We start from the raw sequence: 20,371 nt of genomic DNA, 5'->3' as shown, positions 1-20,371 counted from the left end.
TTAAGGAACAGAAAGGTGTGGAAGGTAAATTAGCAAGACAGAGTATTACTTGAGATGCAGCCAGAGAGTTAAGGTGGGGCCAGATCTTGTGGGTCCCTGTGGACCTAAGAGTTTGGACTTTTTAAGTGAAATGAGAAATCATTGGAGGGTTTTAAGCAGAGGAAGAACATTATCTAATTTATGTCCTATCATGCATAGTAGACACCTGATAAATGTGTCCAAAGTTGACTGTAGGAATAGACTCAAACTACACAACTACTCCCTTGCGTGTCTTGGGGCCTGCAGACTTCTAGATGACATACTCCTTTCTAAGTGAGATTTCCCTAAGGCAGGGTCCCTAACCGGTCCATGGCCCCTTAGGAACCAGGCCGCACAGCAGGAAGTGAGCAGCAGGTGAGCAAGCTTTCCACCTGAGCCCCACCTCCTGTCAGATCAATGGCAGTATTAGATTCTCAGAGGAGCAGGAAACCTATTGTGAACTGCACATGGGAGGGATCTAGGTTGCAGGCTCCTGATGAGAATCTAATGCCTGATGATCTGAGGTGGAACAGTTTCATGCCGGAAACCATCCCTACCCTGCATCCCAACTCTGTGAAAAAATTGTCTTCTACAAAACCAGTCTCTGGTGCCATAAAGGTTGGGGACCACTCCTCTAAGGGATGGAAATAGCCATGAATGGTATGTGTACTGAGACAGAGAGAGAGATAGCTAGAGAAAGAGAGAGAGTGAGTGTGTGTGTGTATGTGTGTGTTTGGGGTGTCTTAGAGAACTTCAAAATAATTCTGTAACTACCTAGAGAAATTGTCATATCACCCATGTTCTCTTTTTAGACCCAACTATAATTAGACTTCCCCAAAGATTCACTGAGGCATTTACTTAATAGTTGATAAAGTTTTCTGTTTTCCTGAGGGTTTGTTTTGGGGGAAGTAGCTGATAGCTGCAGGCCTCCACCTCTGTCCAGCCCCATGCCTGCAGGTATTTTAAGTCACGGGTGGACTCCAGTCCTGCTTAGACAAGAGGAATGCAGTCCCTGCCTTCATGGGGCTCCAGGCAAAGCAGAGGACTCTCAGTCACTTATTCTTGGATACTCCACTCCAGGGATTGTGCCCATGGCCTGGCATCATGAATCTGCTCCTGCAGTTAGACTCCTGTCTCAGGGAATTTTGAGTTTAAAAGATCCTTAGACATCATCTATCTCAGTGCTCCCCAATAGGAGCACTTCTGCTATTTTGGGTGGGACTGTCCTAAGCACCATAGGAAATTTCACATTCCTGGCCCCACCCACTGAATGCTACAGGCCCCTGCCCCTACTATTCCCACTCACTGCTCACCACCCCAACAAAAATGCTTCCACGCATTTTCAACAGCTTCCTGAGTTGACAATCACTCATCTAGCCCAGTTCTATCACTTTACAGGTAAGGCAGTGTTACACAACAGGTGTTCTTTTCATGCCTTGGGCCTCTGACGCCAACAGAATCAGGACCCAGCATTCCAATTTTATGATGAAGTTAGTTTCTGAAATATGCCTCTCTTTTTTGTTCTTCCACTGTTACTGTTTTCTCAGTTATAAGCTATGTGTTGCAAATGTAAGTCTGAACCTTTCAGATGGGTTAAGAAAAAATTATGAGCATTTTCAGATTGTTCTATACATAACTCAAAGTTTTGATAAAGTGTTTTCTACATATATTCCATTGCCATCCACCTCTTGAGTTCTTTAATAATGAGAAATCTGACTTTCTTCCTTCTGCTCTCTTTATCTCTATGCTTTTGTTGAGCATCTTCTAGGAGAGTTACTGTTACCCCATTAAGTGTGGGGGACAGAAACATTTTGGAATAGAAAGTTATGGATCTGCAGCTGACTTAAGCTGTATATTATTTACCCTGACTTGAGCACCAAATTCACGTTTCAAAACTCATTTGCTGCCAGGTATGGTAGCTCAAGCCTATAGTCCCAGCACTTTGGGAGGCTAAGATGGAAGGATCACTTTGAAGCTAGGAGTTCAAGACCAGCCTGGGCAACAAAGCAAGACTCCATCTCTACAAAATATAAAAATAAAATAAATTAGCGAGGTACAGTAGCATATGCCTGTAGTCTCAGCTACTCAGGAGGCTGAAGCTGGAGGATCACTCGAACCCAGGAGGTCAGGGGCACAGAGAGCTATTATTATGCCACTGTACTCCAACCTGAGTGACAGCAAGACTGTTTCTAAAGAAAAAAAAAATATTAAAAAAATAAAACAAAACCAAAAAAAGAAGAACTTCATTTGCCTTCACACATCTAATCTGCTCTCTCCACCTGCATTTGTAACTCTCTCCCTACACACTTGAATGCTCTGTAAATGAGAAGAAGCACTTAGTCTAATTAAGAGGTAAGGTAAGGTAAGGTAGGTTAGAGCTTTTCTTTCTTGAGTGACTCTTTTCCCTAATACTCAATGGAATAGTCAGTATTTACAGTGATACTTTCAAATAGAATTTTCCTAGAGGAATCTCAAGTTCCACAAACAGTTATTTTTGTGGGAATATCTAGAATAAAGTTGGACTCTTCACTGAATGGAGGTGCTCATCTCCTCTTGTCACTGTACCAAACAGCTGTGTATTACACCTCGTGGGGAGGAGAAACATTTCATTTTTTAAATTTAGGTTTTTTTCCTTGCTTGCTTCTTAAGCAAAACCAATATAGTTTCTTTTTCTGCAGCAAAGGAGGAAGGAACAAACAACAAATTAATCAGACAGGAAGCGAATAACCACAGAAGGACGTCTGCCTCTGACTCAGTATGTCACATTTAACAAGAGGCCAGAGCTTGTCCAAAATGGCTGTCCAAAAACGACCCCACACTTGGTGTTAGAAGATGATGCCTTTTTCAGGGACAGTTTTCTCTCTTGGCGCCTGTCCCACTGGCTTTCTGTCTGCCTGTGTCCCTGACCATGGCTCCCTGCAGTACCCTTTAACGGTAAGAAAAATTATATTCAAACTAAGTTTATTTCCTTTATCAGCTACAAGGAAGAACTAAATGGCTTTTAATGGACCACAATATGTCAAAATAAAGTTGTTTAATTTTCCCATAGAAGACCATGTGAGCTATTCATGTTGCTCAGAATGCTACTTTCACCGCTATGGTGATTGTGAGTGATTCATAACTTGTGCTTTGAGCCAAAATGTAAGCAAGATTTTCCATAGAATTTTTCTTGACCATTGAACAAGTTTGGATCCACAGGAATTTCTTTCCCCATTTTCTGATTTAAATTGGGGGCTTATATGAGTAAATATATCCTCTTGGTGTATGATACAGTTGTCCACACAGCTGCTTTTGAATCTTTGGTGTGGCCAGCAACAGTAAGTGCTTTACAGTACAAGGAGCCATTGGAAGCTTCAAATGAAAATGCCATGGAACTAAGCTGTTGGACTTCTGCTGCTGCCAATGTGCTATTTAAGTTCAAAAATCAAACTAAACCATTTCTAAGCAGAGTCTTTTAGAAAGAATACGATTTGTCTTTTAGAATAAGTCTATTCCTATTATAACAGTGTGTGCACAATTACTATCACAAATCAAATTCTATAGCATTAGTTATAACTACTTATACTTAATATGATTAATGTTTTGGCATAAAATACTATGATTTTTAAAATTTCAAGCCATATACTCAGACTTACAGAGCAGGATTAAGGAAACTTTATAGATTTAAAAAACCTTTTTCTAGAATATGTAGGAAAAAACAACTTATTTTCTTTTTTCCCCTTGGAGAAATATAAAATAAAGCTTAAAAAATTCAGAAGGCATGTATAACTTTAGTCACTAAGTACAAGTTCTTTTAAATAATTTAATGGCATAACTAGTATATGTAGTAGAGAATGGAGAGGTGGTAAATGAAGAAAAGGCTACTGAAAGATTCTAATTAAGCAAAGTAAGACAGCTTGGTAGAGAGAAAGTTGAAAGGCTGGGGAAAGAATAGGACAGGATAGTGAGAAAGGAAGATGAGAAGCTGGGAAAAGGTTCTGAGGTTGATCTGTGTGGAAATCATACTCTTAGAATTCACTTAGACCTGTGGGTCTTAGAGTGCTATACATTTAACTTTATCAAGCTTTGTTGCTTCTGAACTGGAACATCATCATGTCATAACTCTTCTTTTTATAGGTCTAAGGTCATTAAATAACGTACCTAAAAGTCATTTTCACTAAGTCAGGTTTTCTAATGCTCTTTGACAAGTTTATTCCTGGGCTATTTGCTCACAGCTCTTCAACTACTCTAGTATCTAAGCTTTCAAGGGTTACACATACTCTGGGTTCACTGATATATTCAGAGAACTCCCTGTGATGAGAATTAGTTTCTGGGGTTGAGCAGCAACCTCAGATCTGATCAAATTCTAAATCTGGTCTGTAGGCTAGAAGTTCCCCAGCCTACCTAAAATGTAAGATGAAGTGATATCTAATTCCTGGACCCTTCAAGTTTTGTGACTTTTTGAAACCTTAACATTTTATGAACACATATCATTTACTTTGGAAGTTTCAGCTATTTAAATTTTGATACATTTCTGCTTTTAGGTTTGACTCATTTTGTCCAAATTGGTAAAAACATGTGCTTGTTGTTAAAAAAAAGCATTTCTGCTGGACTGCCGTAAATATCTCTGTCTGTCCTGAAAATTAAAACTGGAAAAAAATACTACAATAAGGAATGCCTTGATCAATATGCTTTTCTGAGAAATTTGAAATGTACTTTATACACATCTCCCTTCATCATTCACTTATAATACAGAAGTTTGCATGGGTGTACACACGTAGGCTGATTTAAATCAGCTCATGGTTTCTCTTTATCGTGGTTAAATAGGGGGAAAGATGGTAATATTTACTGACCATTTATTCTGTGTCAGATTCTTTACTTTTGCTTAGTTTATTTTTTGAAAATGGCTAATACTTATTAAGCACTGCTGAATTTAACTCTTGAATAACCGTATTAAGTAAGTGCTATTATTTTGAAAACTGGACTTAGATAGGCTAAGTAATTTTCAAAGGCCACCTAGCAGCTCAAAGTAGAGGAAATTCTCTGAATTGTAAGAGCTTTTCTTTCACAAGTGAAGCAACATTATAAATTGTATGATTTTTCTTTATCTTTCCTTTTTTTTTTTTTTTTTTTTTTTTGGAGACAGGGTTTTGCTCTGTCACCCAGGCTGGAGTGCAATTGGCATGATCACAGCTCACTGCAGCCTCAAACTCCTGGGTTCAAACAGTCCTCCCACCTCAGCTTTCAAGTAAATGGAACTACAGATGTGTGCCACCATGCCTAGTTAATTTTATATTTTTTTATCTAGATGAGGGTCTCATTATGTTTGCCCAGGCTGTTCTCAAACTCTTGGGCTCAAGCGATCTTCCCACCCTGACCTCCCAGAGTGCTGGGATTATAGGCATGAGGTACAACACCCAGCCAGTGTGATTTCTTGAGGTGCTTTTCTGGCCCTGGGAATCTGAGATTACAAATGTTTTGCTTTAAATGTCACAGCAACAGTAAATATCTTTAAAACTAATAATCTCAAGTAAGATACTTTCCTTTCTAAATCTTTTCACTTCTTCAGAGGTAAACTTGGTGACACTTCTGCTTGTATCATAAAGCTACACTTTCAGTGATAAAATGAATACAGTATATCAAGTGTGTTGACATATACACACGTGTGTGTGTGTGTGTGTGTGTGTCAGAGAGAGAGAGAGAGAGAAACAGTGGTACATCTTAATCCTCTGGTAGAACTAAATGTGGTGATAGAGATTCAGGAAGACTTTAGCTTGGAAATTTGAGCCCCTTAAAGAGATGGGAAGTATGAGAGAAAATCTGCTACTCATTTATAAGGATAAAGTAAAAAATGTTTCCTTTCCCTTTTCTTCAGTTAAGGGTAATTCAGCTAACCATCATTTTCTAACTATTAAAAGGATCTTGAATGTCTATGAATTTATATTAATTTTAAAATTAAATTTGCATAATAATGGATTAAAAAATAATTTTACTTCATAGCAACCTTTACTTCCCTAGCAGTACTCTTGCAGTAAAATTATTTGTGTCCAAGCTCCTAACCAGTTTTAATGACATTATAATGTCTTCAAAATGTCTTCTTTGAAAAACACCTTTTCCACTCTCTGCCAAAATAAAACACCTCCTTATCTAAAAGAATTATAAAAGAAGCATTTCTACGTTCAACAGAGACTTAAATTAACATTTACCTTTAAGAAGACAACCTAATCAGACATCACTGAAGTATTGTTTTCAATGATGATTGAGAAAGGAGCAGTACATTTTGAGAAATGAGGGATTCCATATACAGCAAGCATGTGCTCCACATTCAGCTCAAATGGAGACTAACAATGCCTAAGAATCAACTGGGTGAGGTGGCTGATTTGCTAAAAAGCTGTTCTCTTATCTGCCTTTTGCTTCCTCTGGAGTCCAGCTGCCTTTTCTGTTTCCCATCTTGTATCCATGGCCTTGTTGCTCTGAGCAAGGACCTTCAGCTTGGAGAAAGGAAGAGCAGCAATATAGAAATGAACCTTTCTGCAAAGGTATTGAAAGTTTCTAAAATGGCCAGATGACATGCTGCAGGGGAAGGGACAGTAGCGATGTTGCAGTGGCTCGCATCACAAAATAGAAACTCCAGGCAACTGCAGCTGTGAAAAGATTGTGTTAAAGAAACAGGATGACTGTGGTTTACTGTGAGCATCAGTTTTCCTGTTGAGCATTTTTTACAGGAAGTTGAAGAACAAAGCCAAATTCATCTTAATTAGTTCTAATGGTTTTCAGATCTTAAATACACCCAGCTAAGTTTGTATCATGGAGGAGTCTCAAAAGAATGGAATCAAGAATAATTGAGTAGGAATCCCAAAACTACATACATGCTTTTTAAAATTCACCATCTTAGCAGCAATTTTGAGTTTGTGCGATGATTTTATTTTTGCAGGGTGACTTGGAGAGGATTCACTGTCTTCGGAATGAATGCCCTTGCAATTATTTTTTATGGTTGTAATGACTCAATATGAATTTTAAAACCTTTTCTAAGGAAAATGCTGTTGTGTTAAATGTATTATATATTTCCTTCTGTTGATATTTTTTGGTCAAACAATTGTGTATATGTGTGACACAGAGAGAGAGAGGGAAGGAGAGACAGACGTACATGTACTTACAAGCCAGAAGGACATGTATCAAAATAACAAAGAGTTATCTCTGGTTGTTACCCCCAACCCTTTTTTAGGTAAAATTTAATTATCATTCAATGCTTCCTTCAGTGGTTAAATACAACTTTAGTGCTTTTATTTTCATCTTTGTATTTTTGTATTCTCTACAATACAAAAGGAGAAAAAGAAATCTCGAAGAAAACAACAACAAAAAAACTAACCTGAAGAAGCCAAAAGCACACAAGAAATATATACATGAAAATGAGTTAAGAACATTATATATAAAGCAAAATATAGATCAGTTCAGGCCAGTGGCTCATGCCTGTTATCATAGCACTTTGGGAGGCTGATGCGGGCAGATCACTTGAGGTCAGGAGTTTGAGACCAGCCTGGCCAATATGGTGAAACCCCATCTTTACCAAAAATACAAAAATTAGCCAAGTGTGATGTCACACCTCCGTAATCCCAGCTACTCAGAAGGCTTAGGCAGGAGAATTGTTTGAACCCAGGAGGTGGAGGTTGCAGTGAGCCAAGTTCGCACCACTGCACTCCAGCCTGGGCAATAGAGCCAGACTGCGGCTCAAAAAAATAAATAAATAAATGTAAATAAAAATAGAAAATAATGAGACCAAGAGAGCAGTTGGGTTTTTGAATCTGTCCGATTATTTTATTTCTGATACCCTCCGCTGCCCCATATACACACAATTGTTTGACCAAAAAATATTAACAGAGGAAAATGTATAATACATGTAACGCAACAGCGTTTTCCTGAGAAAAAGTTTTTAAATTCATATTGAGTTATTACAACCACAAAAAATAATTGCAAGTGTATTAATTACAGTGAATCCACTCCAAATGGAATCCAAGAGGAATAAAATATTCCTCTATTGATTCAGTCTTTTTGGGGGAAACAAGTTTAATTTTCCACCATTCATTTTAGGTATGATAGTATTTAAGGGTTACTTTTAGCAAAATTTATAGAGCAAAATGCTTTGTATTTTTGAATAGTCCAAATTAATGATAAACATCACTGGATAAAGTTGCTGCTTCTCTAATAGAACCCCTGCCCATGTGGGATTAAAGACAGGCCTTCTGAGAACTGTCTGTGTGTTCACTGGGGGACTGTTAGGAATCGCGCCCCACCTCATGTCATTCTGTAGCGTGGGCCCTAGGCAGTGCAATCTAGAATTAATTTTAAGTTGGCTAAGAAAGAGTTTATTTAAATAACTGCCCATTTTCTTGATCCTAAGGAGGGCAGTCATTTTCTATTCAGGAATGATTCTGCTTTCCTAGATGAGCACACTGAAGAAGAAACCGTAAGTTTCCTCAGGCATGTCTGGACCGAACTGTGAGCTTTGGTTGACCTCTAGTTGGCCATGCCATTGAGGCAAATGTGTCCTCTGTACTGGTGGGGAGTGGGCTGAGCAGTTCTCTTTCTCTTACAGTGCTCCTTGTAGCCAACATTGCATGTTTAACAAGTGGGTCCAGGCTGCAAGATGCCCTAGGTGATCTGGGATCAGTGAATGTTGTCTAAATGTCAGCATTAAACCATGATGTTGACCTAACACCATTCTAGTAAGACCAACGATGCCAGCCATTTCATTCACAGAACGAACTAGGAAGTCCAGAATTTCTAAAAGTTGGGGTGGGGTGCGTGTGTGCATGTGCACGCATGTGTGTGTGTGTGTGTAGGCAACAAAGAAGAACCAGTGATTAAATTTTTAAAAGTAATTTATGCAAATTATTTCACTCCATTCTGTCAACCCATAAAGCCAATTCCTTATGAAAGGTTTATTGGTAGATCCCTCCCCTTACTTCAGCTATTTTTACCTAAAATTTGATGATTTTTGAATGATCCATCCACTTATTAAATAAACCTTTGGCAGTCACATACTCTAGAGTTCTGGCTGATTTTTAAACTTTTTAATGTATAACAGTCCAGAAACACCTTGGTGAGAAATCAGTTGATGGTTAGTTTATTCAAAGGCCATTATCTTACTGTTTACACAATGGATAATAGACAAACGTGTGTGTGTTAGTTTGCTAGTACCACCATAATAAAATACCACAGCCTGGGTAGATCAAATAACATAAATTTGTTTTCCCCCAGCTCTGGAAACTAGAAGTCCAAGATCAAGGTGTAGGCAGGTTTGGTGTCTTCTGAGGCCTCTCTCCCTGGTTTGCAGGCGGCCACTTTCTCACGGCATCCTTCCCTCTGTGTGAGCACATACCTGATGCCTCTTCCTCTTTCTATGAGGACACCAGTCAGATTGGATTAACATCTCACCCAATGGCCTCATTTAGCCTAATCACCTCTTTAAAGACCCTACTTCCAAATACAGTTGCCTTCTGAGGTCCTGGGGGTTAGGAATTCAGCATATAAGTTTGCAGGGGACATAGTTCAGACCATAACACTGTATGTGAAAACAAGAGCTTTTTCTATCCCTTGGGTTTTCTTTGTGCCTATAGAACTTAATACACCAGGTAAAGATTTTAGAAAGTCTAGCTTTTCTCTCTATGATGAAAGTTACTTAAACACTGAAATTATTCTTAAAAAGAAATTAATTCTGAAAAGTGTGTCTTCTTAAAATTTCACACCTGGATTGTGGTTGGGTGGGAGGGCAAGGCCCAGCAAGCGGGTAGACATGTGATCCAACACTGCGGAGAGCCCAACTAAGCTGGGGAGCTGGACATGAGCACAGGGAATTCTGATGCAGGAGATGACTCACCACACTGGGGAAACTGCTGCTGAGTCCTTTCCCTTCTTCTTGGGCCCCTTCTGCCCCTGAGTCAGCTGCCTTTCCTGCCATGCTGCCATCTCCAAGGGAAGAACCAAATGCTGGGAGGCCCCATATCAGTTGGCCTCATTCCCACCCAGGCAGATCCACCCAAAGCCGTCAGTGGACAGAGCTTAGATCTGTCCTTCCGGAGGGTGAAGATGGGTCCTGCTGGTGCAAGCTGCTGAGTGACTGGCAGAGGAGGGATGGACCTGGAGGCTGGTCTGAGGGGCTGTGGCTTTGCTCAGTGGCCGTGGCTTTGCTCTCCCAAGCCATGCTGAAAGCCTTGTACACACCATTTCATTTAATCTTCCCAGCAACTCCCCATTTAACAGATGGGAGAAACAGATTCCCATCTGAATCAGCCAGGTGGCAGAGCAAGGATGCAGAACCAAATTTGCCTGACCAAGGTCTCATGTTCTCCTTTTTTCATTCTATAAACTATATTGGTAAAGCCAACAGGACTCCTTCTTTTTTTGTTTTCTTTTTTTAATTTAATTTTATTTATTTTTAGACATAAAGGGCTTGCTTTGTAGCCCAAGCTGGTCTTAAACTCCTGGGCTCAAGCAGTCTTCCCACCTTGACCTCCCAAAGGGTTGGGATTACAGGTGTGAGTCACCAATCCCAGCCCCAAAGGGCCTCTTTCGTATCTGTATTTAAATGCATAAAGTAAAATCGAATTACAAAGGAAACTATTAAAATACATACTTCTTTATTGATGGTTTAAACAACAAGATCTAGCAACAGATCTAAACGTTGCCAGAATGTTCAAAATTGTTCATGTGTAGTTGTAATATAATGTGAAAATGCCATGTGAAAATTATTGGTGAAAGAATATCAGATATTGTGGTTTGTGGCCTACATTCATAATCAAAGGAAATGCTACATTTCAGTTAGCGCTTAGTAGAAATAACATGTATTTTTTTCATCCACATTCATGAACCCTTGAATTCTGTCCACAGACTCTGTGTGTGAGGCAGCAGGAATGCCTGATCTGTTAGGGTCTGTGCTCTGGCCTTCAGTAAGATCTGGCTCTGGCTCTGATGTGGGCTGTTAAGTCCATGGGAGGAGGGAAGCCCTTCTCTCCCATGGCCTAGGGGCTCTACTTCTCTGGGGAAGTTGGGGGCTGCCAGGAAAGTAAGTCTCAGTATGTAACACCAGCAAGCTCCGCTGAAATAGGGCTGATTCTTTTGCCCAGATCTCACAGTGCACTGGAGTGATGCCGGGAGCCCTTCCAGTGGCAAGCACTCATCTTGTTTTTGTGATACATAGTCCTTTCACTGCACACATATTTAGTAAGAATCCTACTTTGTGCCAGGTATTGGCAAGACCCGGTGGGGTCCATAGGCTGGTAGAAAGACAGCTAAGAAGTGGGCCAGGCATGGCGGGTGGACCCACTATGGGGGCACCCGAGCTTGGTCTTCTTTGATCCAGGGGCTGAGTGAGGTGGCAGGACTGGAGTCTGGGGTTTCTCACACACTTCCCTTGAGGCCCCAGGCTGGAGAAGTGCAGACCATGCCCAGCAGCTGTTCAGCTAGAAAGGAGGAGAAAAGACATGGCAGCCTCCTTCACCTACATTACCATTGAGATTAGAAAGGAACAGTTAATCTGAAGGAAAGGGAGAGATGGGGCCAGGGAAAGCAAGCCATGCAAACAGAAATCCACAGAGGAGAGGAAAGAGCACTTAATTCTGCACCAGCCTCAGAAAAGTGAGAGCCCTCACCCACAGACCCTCTCCCCACTGTCTGTCTGAAGTGGCCAGGAGGGAAAGGCTGCACTTCTTTCAATACCCCAGATCCTTTAATAGCATCTTGCTCCCTGAACTTTGGTTTTGCCTATGAATTTCTGCCATCTGGCCTTGGCCCTGGCCCCAGCCACAACTGTTGCCATTTCTCCCACACTAGCCCTCTGGATCCTGAAGTTAGCACAGTCCTCCCTGGAGTTGTCATCCAGAAGTTAATATACAAGTCAGTTAGTGCACAGACAGCGCTAAAACAGCAGCAACAGAGAACTGTAAAATAATTAAGGAGGGCTTTCCCATTCCAGTCTGGCCCCTAAGCTGTGCAGGACAGAAGTTCAATTTGATCTCAGCTATGAGAGGCAACTCATGACAACCATAAGAGGTTCCTGTTAGTTGATAAGAATATCCACTCCTTCTAGATATTAGGATCATGGGGTGACAGAAAGTTGGTTGATGAACATGGAATCAGACAAAATAGAATCTTGAGGGACTTTTCATCCACCAAGCATGTGGATGCACTGTTCCCAGAGCCCATCTCTTGGGCCTACCAGGCAGACTAGGCCATCCCCCTTCCTTGGTAAACCTTTCCCAGTTCTGATCATACCATTGATTTGGCTCCAGCATCTTTCGCAGTAGTCAACCTGAATTCAGTTTCAAATCCCTATCCTTCCTTCCTGGTCCTAGGAGATGTCTGACTCCAAGGCCTCTGAATATGCCGCTGGAGATCCCCCTTGATGGAGGACACCCTAACACAGGCACCCAATCCTGCTTACAGAGCCCGTGTGGCCCCATGGGTGACCCATTGGTGTCATGCCAGAAAGACAAATTTAAGAAACATACTTTAAAAGAATCATGGCCTATGACAGTCTCTTACTGAAAAACAGATTCCAGTATAGTTAGCAGGTGAGCTGTGGCACTAATTCACCTGCCTGAAAGTGCTTATTAGATCATTAAAAGGGCAGTGAGTGAGTGGGGCAGTGAATGAGTGAGGCAGTGTTATCCAGCAGAAGAGCGGGAACCAAAAGGATGAGATTGAGTGAATTGCCTCAAGGTGTTTTAGGGAGTGACTTAAGTTCTCTGAGGCTACCAAATGAGCACAGCCATGCTGGCTTCCAGTGTCTTAGGAGTCAGAGACCACACAAGGAGAGAGCCCTGAATCCAGCTGATTGTCCATACATGAGAGCTGCTGTTGCTGCTGTGAAATTTAAACTTTTCATTTTCTAGATAGCCCACTTTGAATGAGACTCTTCTGAACTGTCTTAATTCTTGTTTCCTGCTGGCTGTGACAAGTCCAGCAGTGGCTTTTTAGCTTCTCCAGTCCATTTCTGTTCACAGAAAGCAAGCCATCCGGCATTATCTCAATAAAAGTATTTGTTTAGGTTTAAGTTTTCCACATTGACTTGTAGCGGTTGAACTAAATGAATGTTTTAAATTCTAAGAAATTGTTTTCTGCAATTAAGAGACTAGCAGAAGTTTAAAAAGCTTGGCACAATGGCTCACACGGACAATGTCTCAGCATTATGGGAGGCTGAGGCGGGAGGATTGCTTGAAGCGAGGAGTTCAGGACTAGACTGGCCAACATAGCAAGACCCCATCACAACAGAAATAAAAGATAAAGGTAAATTAGCCAGGTGTGGTGGCGTATGTCTGCAGTCCTAGCTAAGCTACCCAAGAGGCTGAGGCAGGAGGATTGCTTAGGCCCAGGAATTTGAGGCAACAGTAAGCTATGATTATGCCACTGTACTCCAGCCTGGGTGACAGAGCAAGACCTCATCTCCAAAAAAAAATTAAAAATTAAAAAAAATATATATAATTCTGCAGCTTAAAATTTGGGACACATGTCCTGTAGAAATAATGTTATTCTAGTGGCCAGTGTCCCAGACTGCCCACTGGTTTAAGGTTCAAACTCTGCGATAAGGCTTTAGTGCATATGAATCACCCAGGATCTCGTTAAAATGCTGAAATAAATTGGGGGCGGGGGGCAAAAGGGACTGACAGTTGACATTTCTAACAGCTCCTGGTGGTGCCCATGCTGCCCCTCGGGGACCACAGTTTGTGTAGCAAGGATGGGGTGGGAGAAACTGGCATTACTTAGGGATGAGAACGGTGAGTGAGGCATTGGCCTAGACGGGGCAGAGGGAGTGAGGCTTCTAGTGAGGTGAAGGAACAGGACTGCAAGGATTGGAGGAAATGGGGAGAGGGCTTCTGGTTAGTGTAACTCCCCAGGCACTTCCTGGCCACTTCCTGGCCATCGTGTCTCCTGGCCCTGGTGCTTGCCAGGCTGCCCTCTCCACCCTGCCCCCTCACCCACCCAGAGTCCCTAAACTCTCCCACCCAGCCATGGAATCTGGTCTTCCCTTTGTTCTCAGAGCAAGCATGCTCTGCAGAAAGACTCTTCTTTTTTATTTTATTTATTTATAATTTTGTACCCAAACAGAAGTAAGAAACCCTCTTTAAATGAAGTGCATTTTGGTAAACAGCCTGGGAGTCCTAGGTCTGACTTCTCCAGCCCCATCTGTTTTTGCTTAGATCCTCTGAGGAACTGCTAAGGATCACAGAGATAGGGATGGCTGGTCTTTGACTACTCCAAGATAAGGCTGACCTACACGTGCCCACCCGCCTCACCGGCTCCCCACTTTCCACCTTATGTTCTCCATGTCCTCTCCCTGGAGGACCAGGAAGTTTGAGGGCAGGACTAGAAGTAGATTCATCTTCATATTCCTGCATTGCACACACAGACTCGAGCAAATATCAGGAAGAACGGGAGGAGAAAGCCAGAGGGGTGGGAGAGGAAGAAGGGATTGTTGTGGAAATGAGCGAGGAGGAGAAGCCACTTGAAGTGAATTTGTTTTCAGTCATACTTGGCCAGGATACATCCTAGCAGTTGTGTGAGAGCTTCCTGCTTAACTGGGCCCACCTGGGTCGGTCATGTATGGTAGGTGGGGAAATGGATCCGCATAAGGCACTGGATGTGGCCTCCATTCTCCCCAGGCACCTCAGCTCGGAAGCCCCTCTGCTGGGATCCTTCCAGAACAGTAACGTTTTAGCAGTGAGGTAAAGGTAAGCCCATCTCTTTTAAGAGTTGAGCTAGGTGGAGCTGTCATTTTGGTGGGAAAGTGAAGGCAGATTAGGACAGCATTATTAAGATCACATCTAATACATGATCACATTTTTGTTTTTCCAGATTTATCAGCAAGACTGTTGAACGCATAACTGCCCAAGATGCCCATCCCTCCCCCTCCAGCACCCCCGCCGCCCCCAACATTTGCACTGGTGAGTGTCTCCACCCCAATCACTTTCTATGCATAAAGCAAGCCAGATGAAGCCAAAACCTGGCACACGTGTTTGTTTTAAATGTGTGTGTATTCTGGCTTACATGTGATACAGCAGGAATGCCTGGCTTACATGTGATACAGCAGGAATGCTTTCCCAGTGCCCAGACTAAGCCAAACCCTGAGACCCAGCAAATACAAACAACACAAAGGGTTTTGTTTGTTTAAGGTCTCATGCAATGGATGGTACAAGGGTGGAATGTGGCTGATGAGGTGTTTTCTGCCACATCCATGCAGGGAAATGTGCTGGCCCAAGACAGCGTTTGCAGGAGCAGTTCTGAGACCAGTAGGCACTGTTTTCATCCAGATGAACTGAGTGTCTGACTTTTAACTTCTGGGCTGGACAGTCTAGAAACCCAGGTCTCTGCCGGGCATGGTGGCACAAACCTGTAATCCCAGCTACTTGGGAGGCTGAGGCAAGAGAATCACTGAATCGCTTGAATCTGGGAGGTAGAGGTTGCAGGGAGCCAAGACCTCGCCATTGCACTCCAGCCTGGTCAACAAGAGCGAAACTCCGTCTCAAAAAAAAAGAAAACAGAAACCCAGGTCTCTGTCTGCTGTGCATTCCATTAAAGTGTCTTCCAGTCTCACTCATTTCTTTTCCTTTGCCTTTTCCCCTCTTCTTCCCAATCTGGTTTTGACAAATACCGCCCCACCACCACCTCTCCCACACACATTCACATCCTCCTTTAAATCTATACTTGCATTTTAATGTTTATTCCCTGAAAAAATGTCTTCACTGAATTCTTTCTGGTCTTTTTTTTTTTTCTTTTTTCTTTTTTTGACTTACTCTGTCACCCAGACTGGAGTGTAGTGGCACGATCTCAGCTCACCGCAACCTCCACCTCCCGTTCAAGTGATTCTCCTGCCACAGCCTCCCAAGTAGCTAGGACTACAAACAGGTACCACCACACCTGGCTAATTTTTGTGTTTTTAGTAGAGACGGGGTTTCACCATGTTGACCAGGCTTTTCTTGAACTCCTGACCTCAGTTGATCCACCCACTTCAGCCTCCCAAAGTGCTGGGATTACAGGTATGAGCCATGGGGCGTGGCCCATCCTGCTCCTTTGATAGACTTCTTTGGGGAAGTTAGAGTGCCCTCTTCCAGGAATTTGGCAGCCCTCTACTTGGTCATATGGAAAGGCCCCAAGACACACACTGTTACAAAGCCCTTTCCAGCTTGTGAAGCCTTCACTGAGGAGGAGGCTTACACTGATGGTTTCTTCATTTTCACCATTTTCACATGGGGAAACTGAGGCTCAGAGAGGAAGTTTCTTGCCCCAGGTTTCCATGAGACACATTTGTATAACTCATCTGAAGCTGAAATCTAGTGAGAAGAACTGCCCATTAACTAACTTACTGCCACTCAGAGTGTGGTCTTCCAACTGCTTTTTAGAGTCCCCAAAGTGATGAGGACAGAAATTGAAAGTAAGCATTTAGGAGCATTTCTAGCAATTTGACAGTAGTTTTCTGTCTGTTTCTAAGATTGGATATTATGTTTCTTTTTTTAAAAAAAGAAACTAATTCTTTTTTTAATAATGTATTGCTATTTTACAAAAGTGTCAGTCCCTGATGAAAATATTTTTCAAAAGACTGGTCCTCGGCCAGGCATGCACTTCGGGAGGATAACTTGAGCCCAGGAGTTCGAGACCAGCCTGGACAACATGACGAGACCCCCATATCTACAAAAAAAAAAAAAAAAATTAGCCAGCCAGACACAGGGCTGCATGCTTGTAGTCCCAACTACTCTAGAGGCAGAGATGGGAGATTGTTTAAGCCCGAGAGGTCAAGGCTGCAGGGAGCTGTGATTGTACCACTGCACTCGAGCCTACGTAACAGAGCAAGACTCTGTCTCAAAAAAGAAAAAAAAAAAGACCAGTCCTTCACATGTATAAATTTGAGAACCTACAATCTGGCTAACATAGTAGGATGCATTTATTCATGTTTCTCCAAAAAGTGTGGGTTACAGTGAACTGACTTAATAAAAAATATGAAATAAATAACACAGGTGGTATGAGAAGATGACAAAAATCATGAATCTTATACCAGAATGGTTAAAGTTTGGGAAATTCTTGTTTATCTTATCAACTCATTTCTATCTGTTATTACCTAATTTCAAAGCAAGATCGTGGATAAATAAAATACAGAGATGAAAAAAAGGAAAGGTGGGTTGGTGGCCATCATGGAATATTGCCCTTGTGAAAACAACATAATTAAGGACCCTGGACATGAGAGAAGTTAGCACCCAGGGAGATCAGGTGGCAAAATAAATTTTGAGACAGAACAGGAGGCTACTGAAGGTTGCTGACCCAAAACTGTTAAGAGAGCCAGTGTGACACATCACTTAACCTCTCTAGGCCTCAGAGTTTTTTCATCCTTAACATGAAGACAGCAGGTAATGTTAAGAGCTCTTTCCAGGACGTCCAAAGTATGTTAAGTTGAAAACAAACAAGTTTCAGAGCAATAGAGGAAAATCTCATTAGCAAAAGCAAACTGTATGCAGAGAGCATTTCTGGAAGGACAGCAGAGAAACTTTTAACAGGCTTGCTTCAGGGGTGTGTAGGGCTGATGAGGAAGGGGCATTTTAGAGCCCACATTTACCCTCTGTCAGCTTGTAGGGAAAACTCTGGAGTCAGACTTGCCAGGATTTGAATCCCAGCTCCTCCTCAAATAACTAGGTGACTGGGGTAAATGATTTAAACTCCCTGTACCTCAGTTTCCTTGTCTGTAAAATGGAAATAATAACTCACAGGGTTGATAAGGGCTAAATGAAGTTAAACACATAAAGTGCTGAAAACAGTGCCTTATCATTTAGTTATTTCAAGATGATTCCAATTTTACCATATTTTATAGTCATATTCTGTTTCCACAGTATAATTCCAATTACACAGTAATTCTGGTGAGCCTACTTCAGGGTTTTTCTGAGTTCCTCTTTGCCTCTAACTCTGCTAATGAAAGGCTGAGTTAGGCCAGGAGCAGTATCATGCTCCTGTAATCCCACATACTCAGGAGGCTGAGGCAGGAGGATCACTTGAGCCCAAGATTTTGAGGCTGTAGTGCACGATTATCACACCTGTGAATAGCCACTGCACTGCAGCCTGGGCAACATAATGAGACCCTGTCTCTAAAAAAATAATTGTTCTTTAAAGGCTGGGTAAGTTACCGAGCTACACGTTTCCCCAGCTTTTCCTCCTGTGGCCCTAACTGGCAAACCTGAAATCATATCCCTGTCAGCAGGGCTAGGGCCAGCCTAGAAAGGACCTGTGGGTTTTGGGCAGCCAGACTCTCCCTGGGACAGGTGAGACCTAGCCAGTTTCCAAGTGCGACAGACACAGGCACACAGGCAGGTGCCTACACCCAAGTCCTTTTGCTGGTCTCTTAGTGTCCCCACTCCCTGAAGGAATAAGATCCCAATTTCATAGTAGGGATCTCTCCTAGGAATTCTGGAAATAGAAGAAAATATTCACATACTAAAGCAGCACCTTTGTCCATTCTGCAATTTTCATGGACTAAGCTTTCATCAGAATTAAACATCAGAAACACCTCATGCCAACAGGACATGAGAGAACTTTTGAGGTGATGAAAATATTCTATATCTTGATTGTGATGGTGGTTACACAACTGTATATGTTTGTCAAAACTCATAGAACTGTAACTAAAAAGGGTGATTTCACTATATGTAAATTATGCCTCAATAAATCTGAATTAAAATGAAAAAAAGCATCTTTGGCAATATACACAGAGGGAATTATTTTCTAGAATTTTAGTGGGTTTAAAAAACATACAGCTGACTCTTTTTGCTAGAGACAGTTTTTCCCTTGCACTGGATTAGTTCTAAAGGATGAGAAAAGGAAGTTATTCTTCAAGGTACCCTCTGGTGAATGAAGCCCGATAATGTCCTGCAGAATCCTCCCAGACTTAAAATTATTTTCTCGTGTCTAGTCATCTCACCCTAACCTGGCTCTGTTAGTTACAGTCAGACTGTGGTCTGAATTTTCAGAGACTTTAATCAAGGACTGACTCTTCCTGCCTTAAAAATGAACATAATTTATCGCTACATCTGCTTCCAAACATCTGGGTCTTAAAAAGAATGATATGGGGTTGAAAACTTGTCTTGAATTTACAGCCTATCACCAAGAATCGTAATAACAATATTCCGGTACCCAGCGTGTCCCGGCCAAGTGTTACAATACATTATCTTAACCCAAGAGATGACTACTCTTTTGTATGGTTTCCTTTCAGGCCAATACAGAGAAGCCTACCTTGAATAAGACAGAGCAGGCTGGGAGAAATGCTCTCCTTTCTGATATCAGCAAAGGGAAGAAACTAAAGAAGACGGTCACCAATGACAGAAGTGCACCAATATTGGACAGTAAGTGAAAAAAGCTATTTTCCATGGAGAGAAATGGTTTATGACCTAACAGTCAACCCTACCCTCACCCCTCAAAATTTTTTGCGGGGGGTTAACAGCTGCAAAGCTAGCAAAATAAGGGACTGTATCACTCCCTGTAGGCCGCAGCTTTGGCTTGGGTTCCCCTCTAATGCTGCAAAAAGCCAATATAATAATTCTTTGTCCAAGACATACACAGCAGCAATTCTCTGCATTATTCACAACACTTTCTGGAGATTAACCCATTGCTCCTAGCACCACAGATGAGGAGGCAGCATAAAATATGGAAGGAGCCCTAGCCTTGGAATCAAAAGATGTGGGTTCAAGACCTAGCACGTCCATCCCATACCATCTCCAAGTCTTGTTGTCTTCATTTTAAAGTGAAGATGATAATACATGTTCTATTGACCTCACAAGTTTGTCGTGAGCTTCAAATGAGATAATGCCTGTAAAATGTTTTGTTGTCTGGAGAGTATAATTCAAGTGTAAGATATGATCATTAGGAGCTTAGAGAGAAAGGAAATGAGGTCACAAGTTTGCTTGTCTACCCATCTAAGTCTGAGAAACTTTCTGGAGCAAGACTACTTATTAACATTTACAACAGGACAAAAAATTATCCATGACGAGAATTCTACTGGCAATTAATAAAAAGGTCTTAAGCCTGTATCCTCATATTCCTAGACCCTTCCTTTACCTGCCAGATGTCCCCAAGATTCATCCTAGAATACAGATCTCATTTGGATGCAACAGAAAATAGACTGACCTTCCAAAATCACCAGATGGAGCTTTGTCAACAAGTGAATAATGAGGCAGGATCTTAGCAAAGTAGAAGATTAGAAGTGCTTCGGGGAACTTTCCAGGAGAAATGCCTAATGAGTAGAGAAGGAAGAAGAAGGATCACAGTTAGGTGGACTACTGGTTTGGGAGGAAAAAAGAAAGTAAAAGACCTAGATAAGGCCTTTGAATATTGTTGCAAAGTGATGCAA

The 20,371-nt window shown here is 41.8% G+C and overlaps 1 protein-coding gene across 6 annotated transcripts in view; it reads left to right on the top strand.

Moving 5' to 3' along the window:
• WIPF1 (WAS/WASL interacting protein family member 1) overlaps positions 1 to 20,371 on the top strand; it is a 116,570-nt gene that overhangs the window by 75,147 nt on the left and 21,052 nt on the right. For 5 of the 6 annotated variants that reach the window (XM_021668972.2, XM_012462349.3, XM_012462350.3 and 2 more), the window contains 2 exons: positions 14,848 to 14,936; positions 19,238 to 19,367. In XM_021668972.2, the coding sequence (XP_021524647.2) occupies positions 14,886 to 14,936; positions 19,238 to 19,367 (181 nt within the window). In that variant the 5' untranslated portion in view covers positions 14,848 to 14,885. Of the gene's footprint in view, positions 1 to 2,696; positions 2,953 to 14,847; positions 14,937 to 19,237; positions 19,368 to 20,371 lie in introns of all 6 variants that reach the window. The other variant, XM_012462348.3, reaches the window with a different exon arrangement.

This window comes from Aotus nancymaae, unplaced genomic scaffold (assembly GCF_030222135.1).
Source record: "Aotus nancymaae isolate 86718 unplaced genomic scaffold, 86718_ANA_hifiasm-v0.15.2.pri h1tg000008l, whole genome shotgun sequence".
In the NCBI taxonomy this organism is placed as follows: domain Eukaryota; kingdom Metazoa; phylum Chordata; class Mammalia; order Primates; family Aotidae; genus Aotus; species Aotus nancymaae.
The sequence above is the reverse complement of the archived record's forward strand: the minus strand, read 5'-3'. Positions and strand labels throughout refer to the sequence as shown.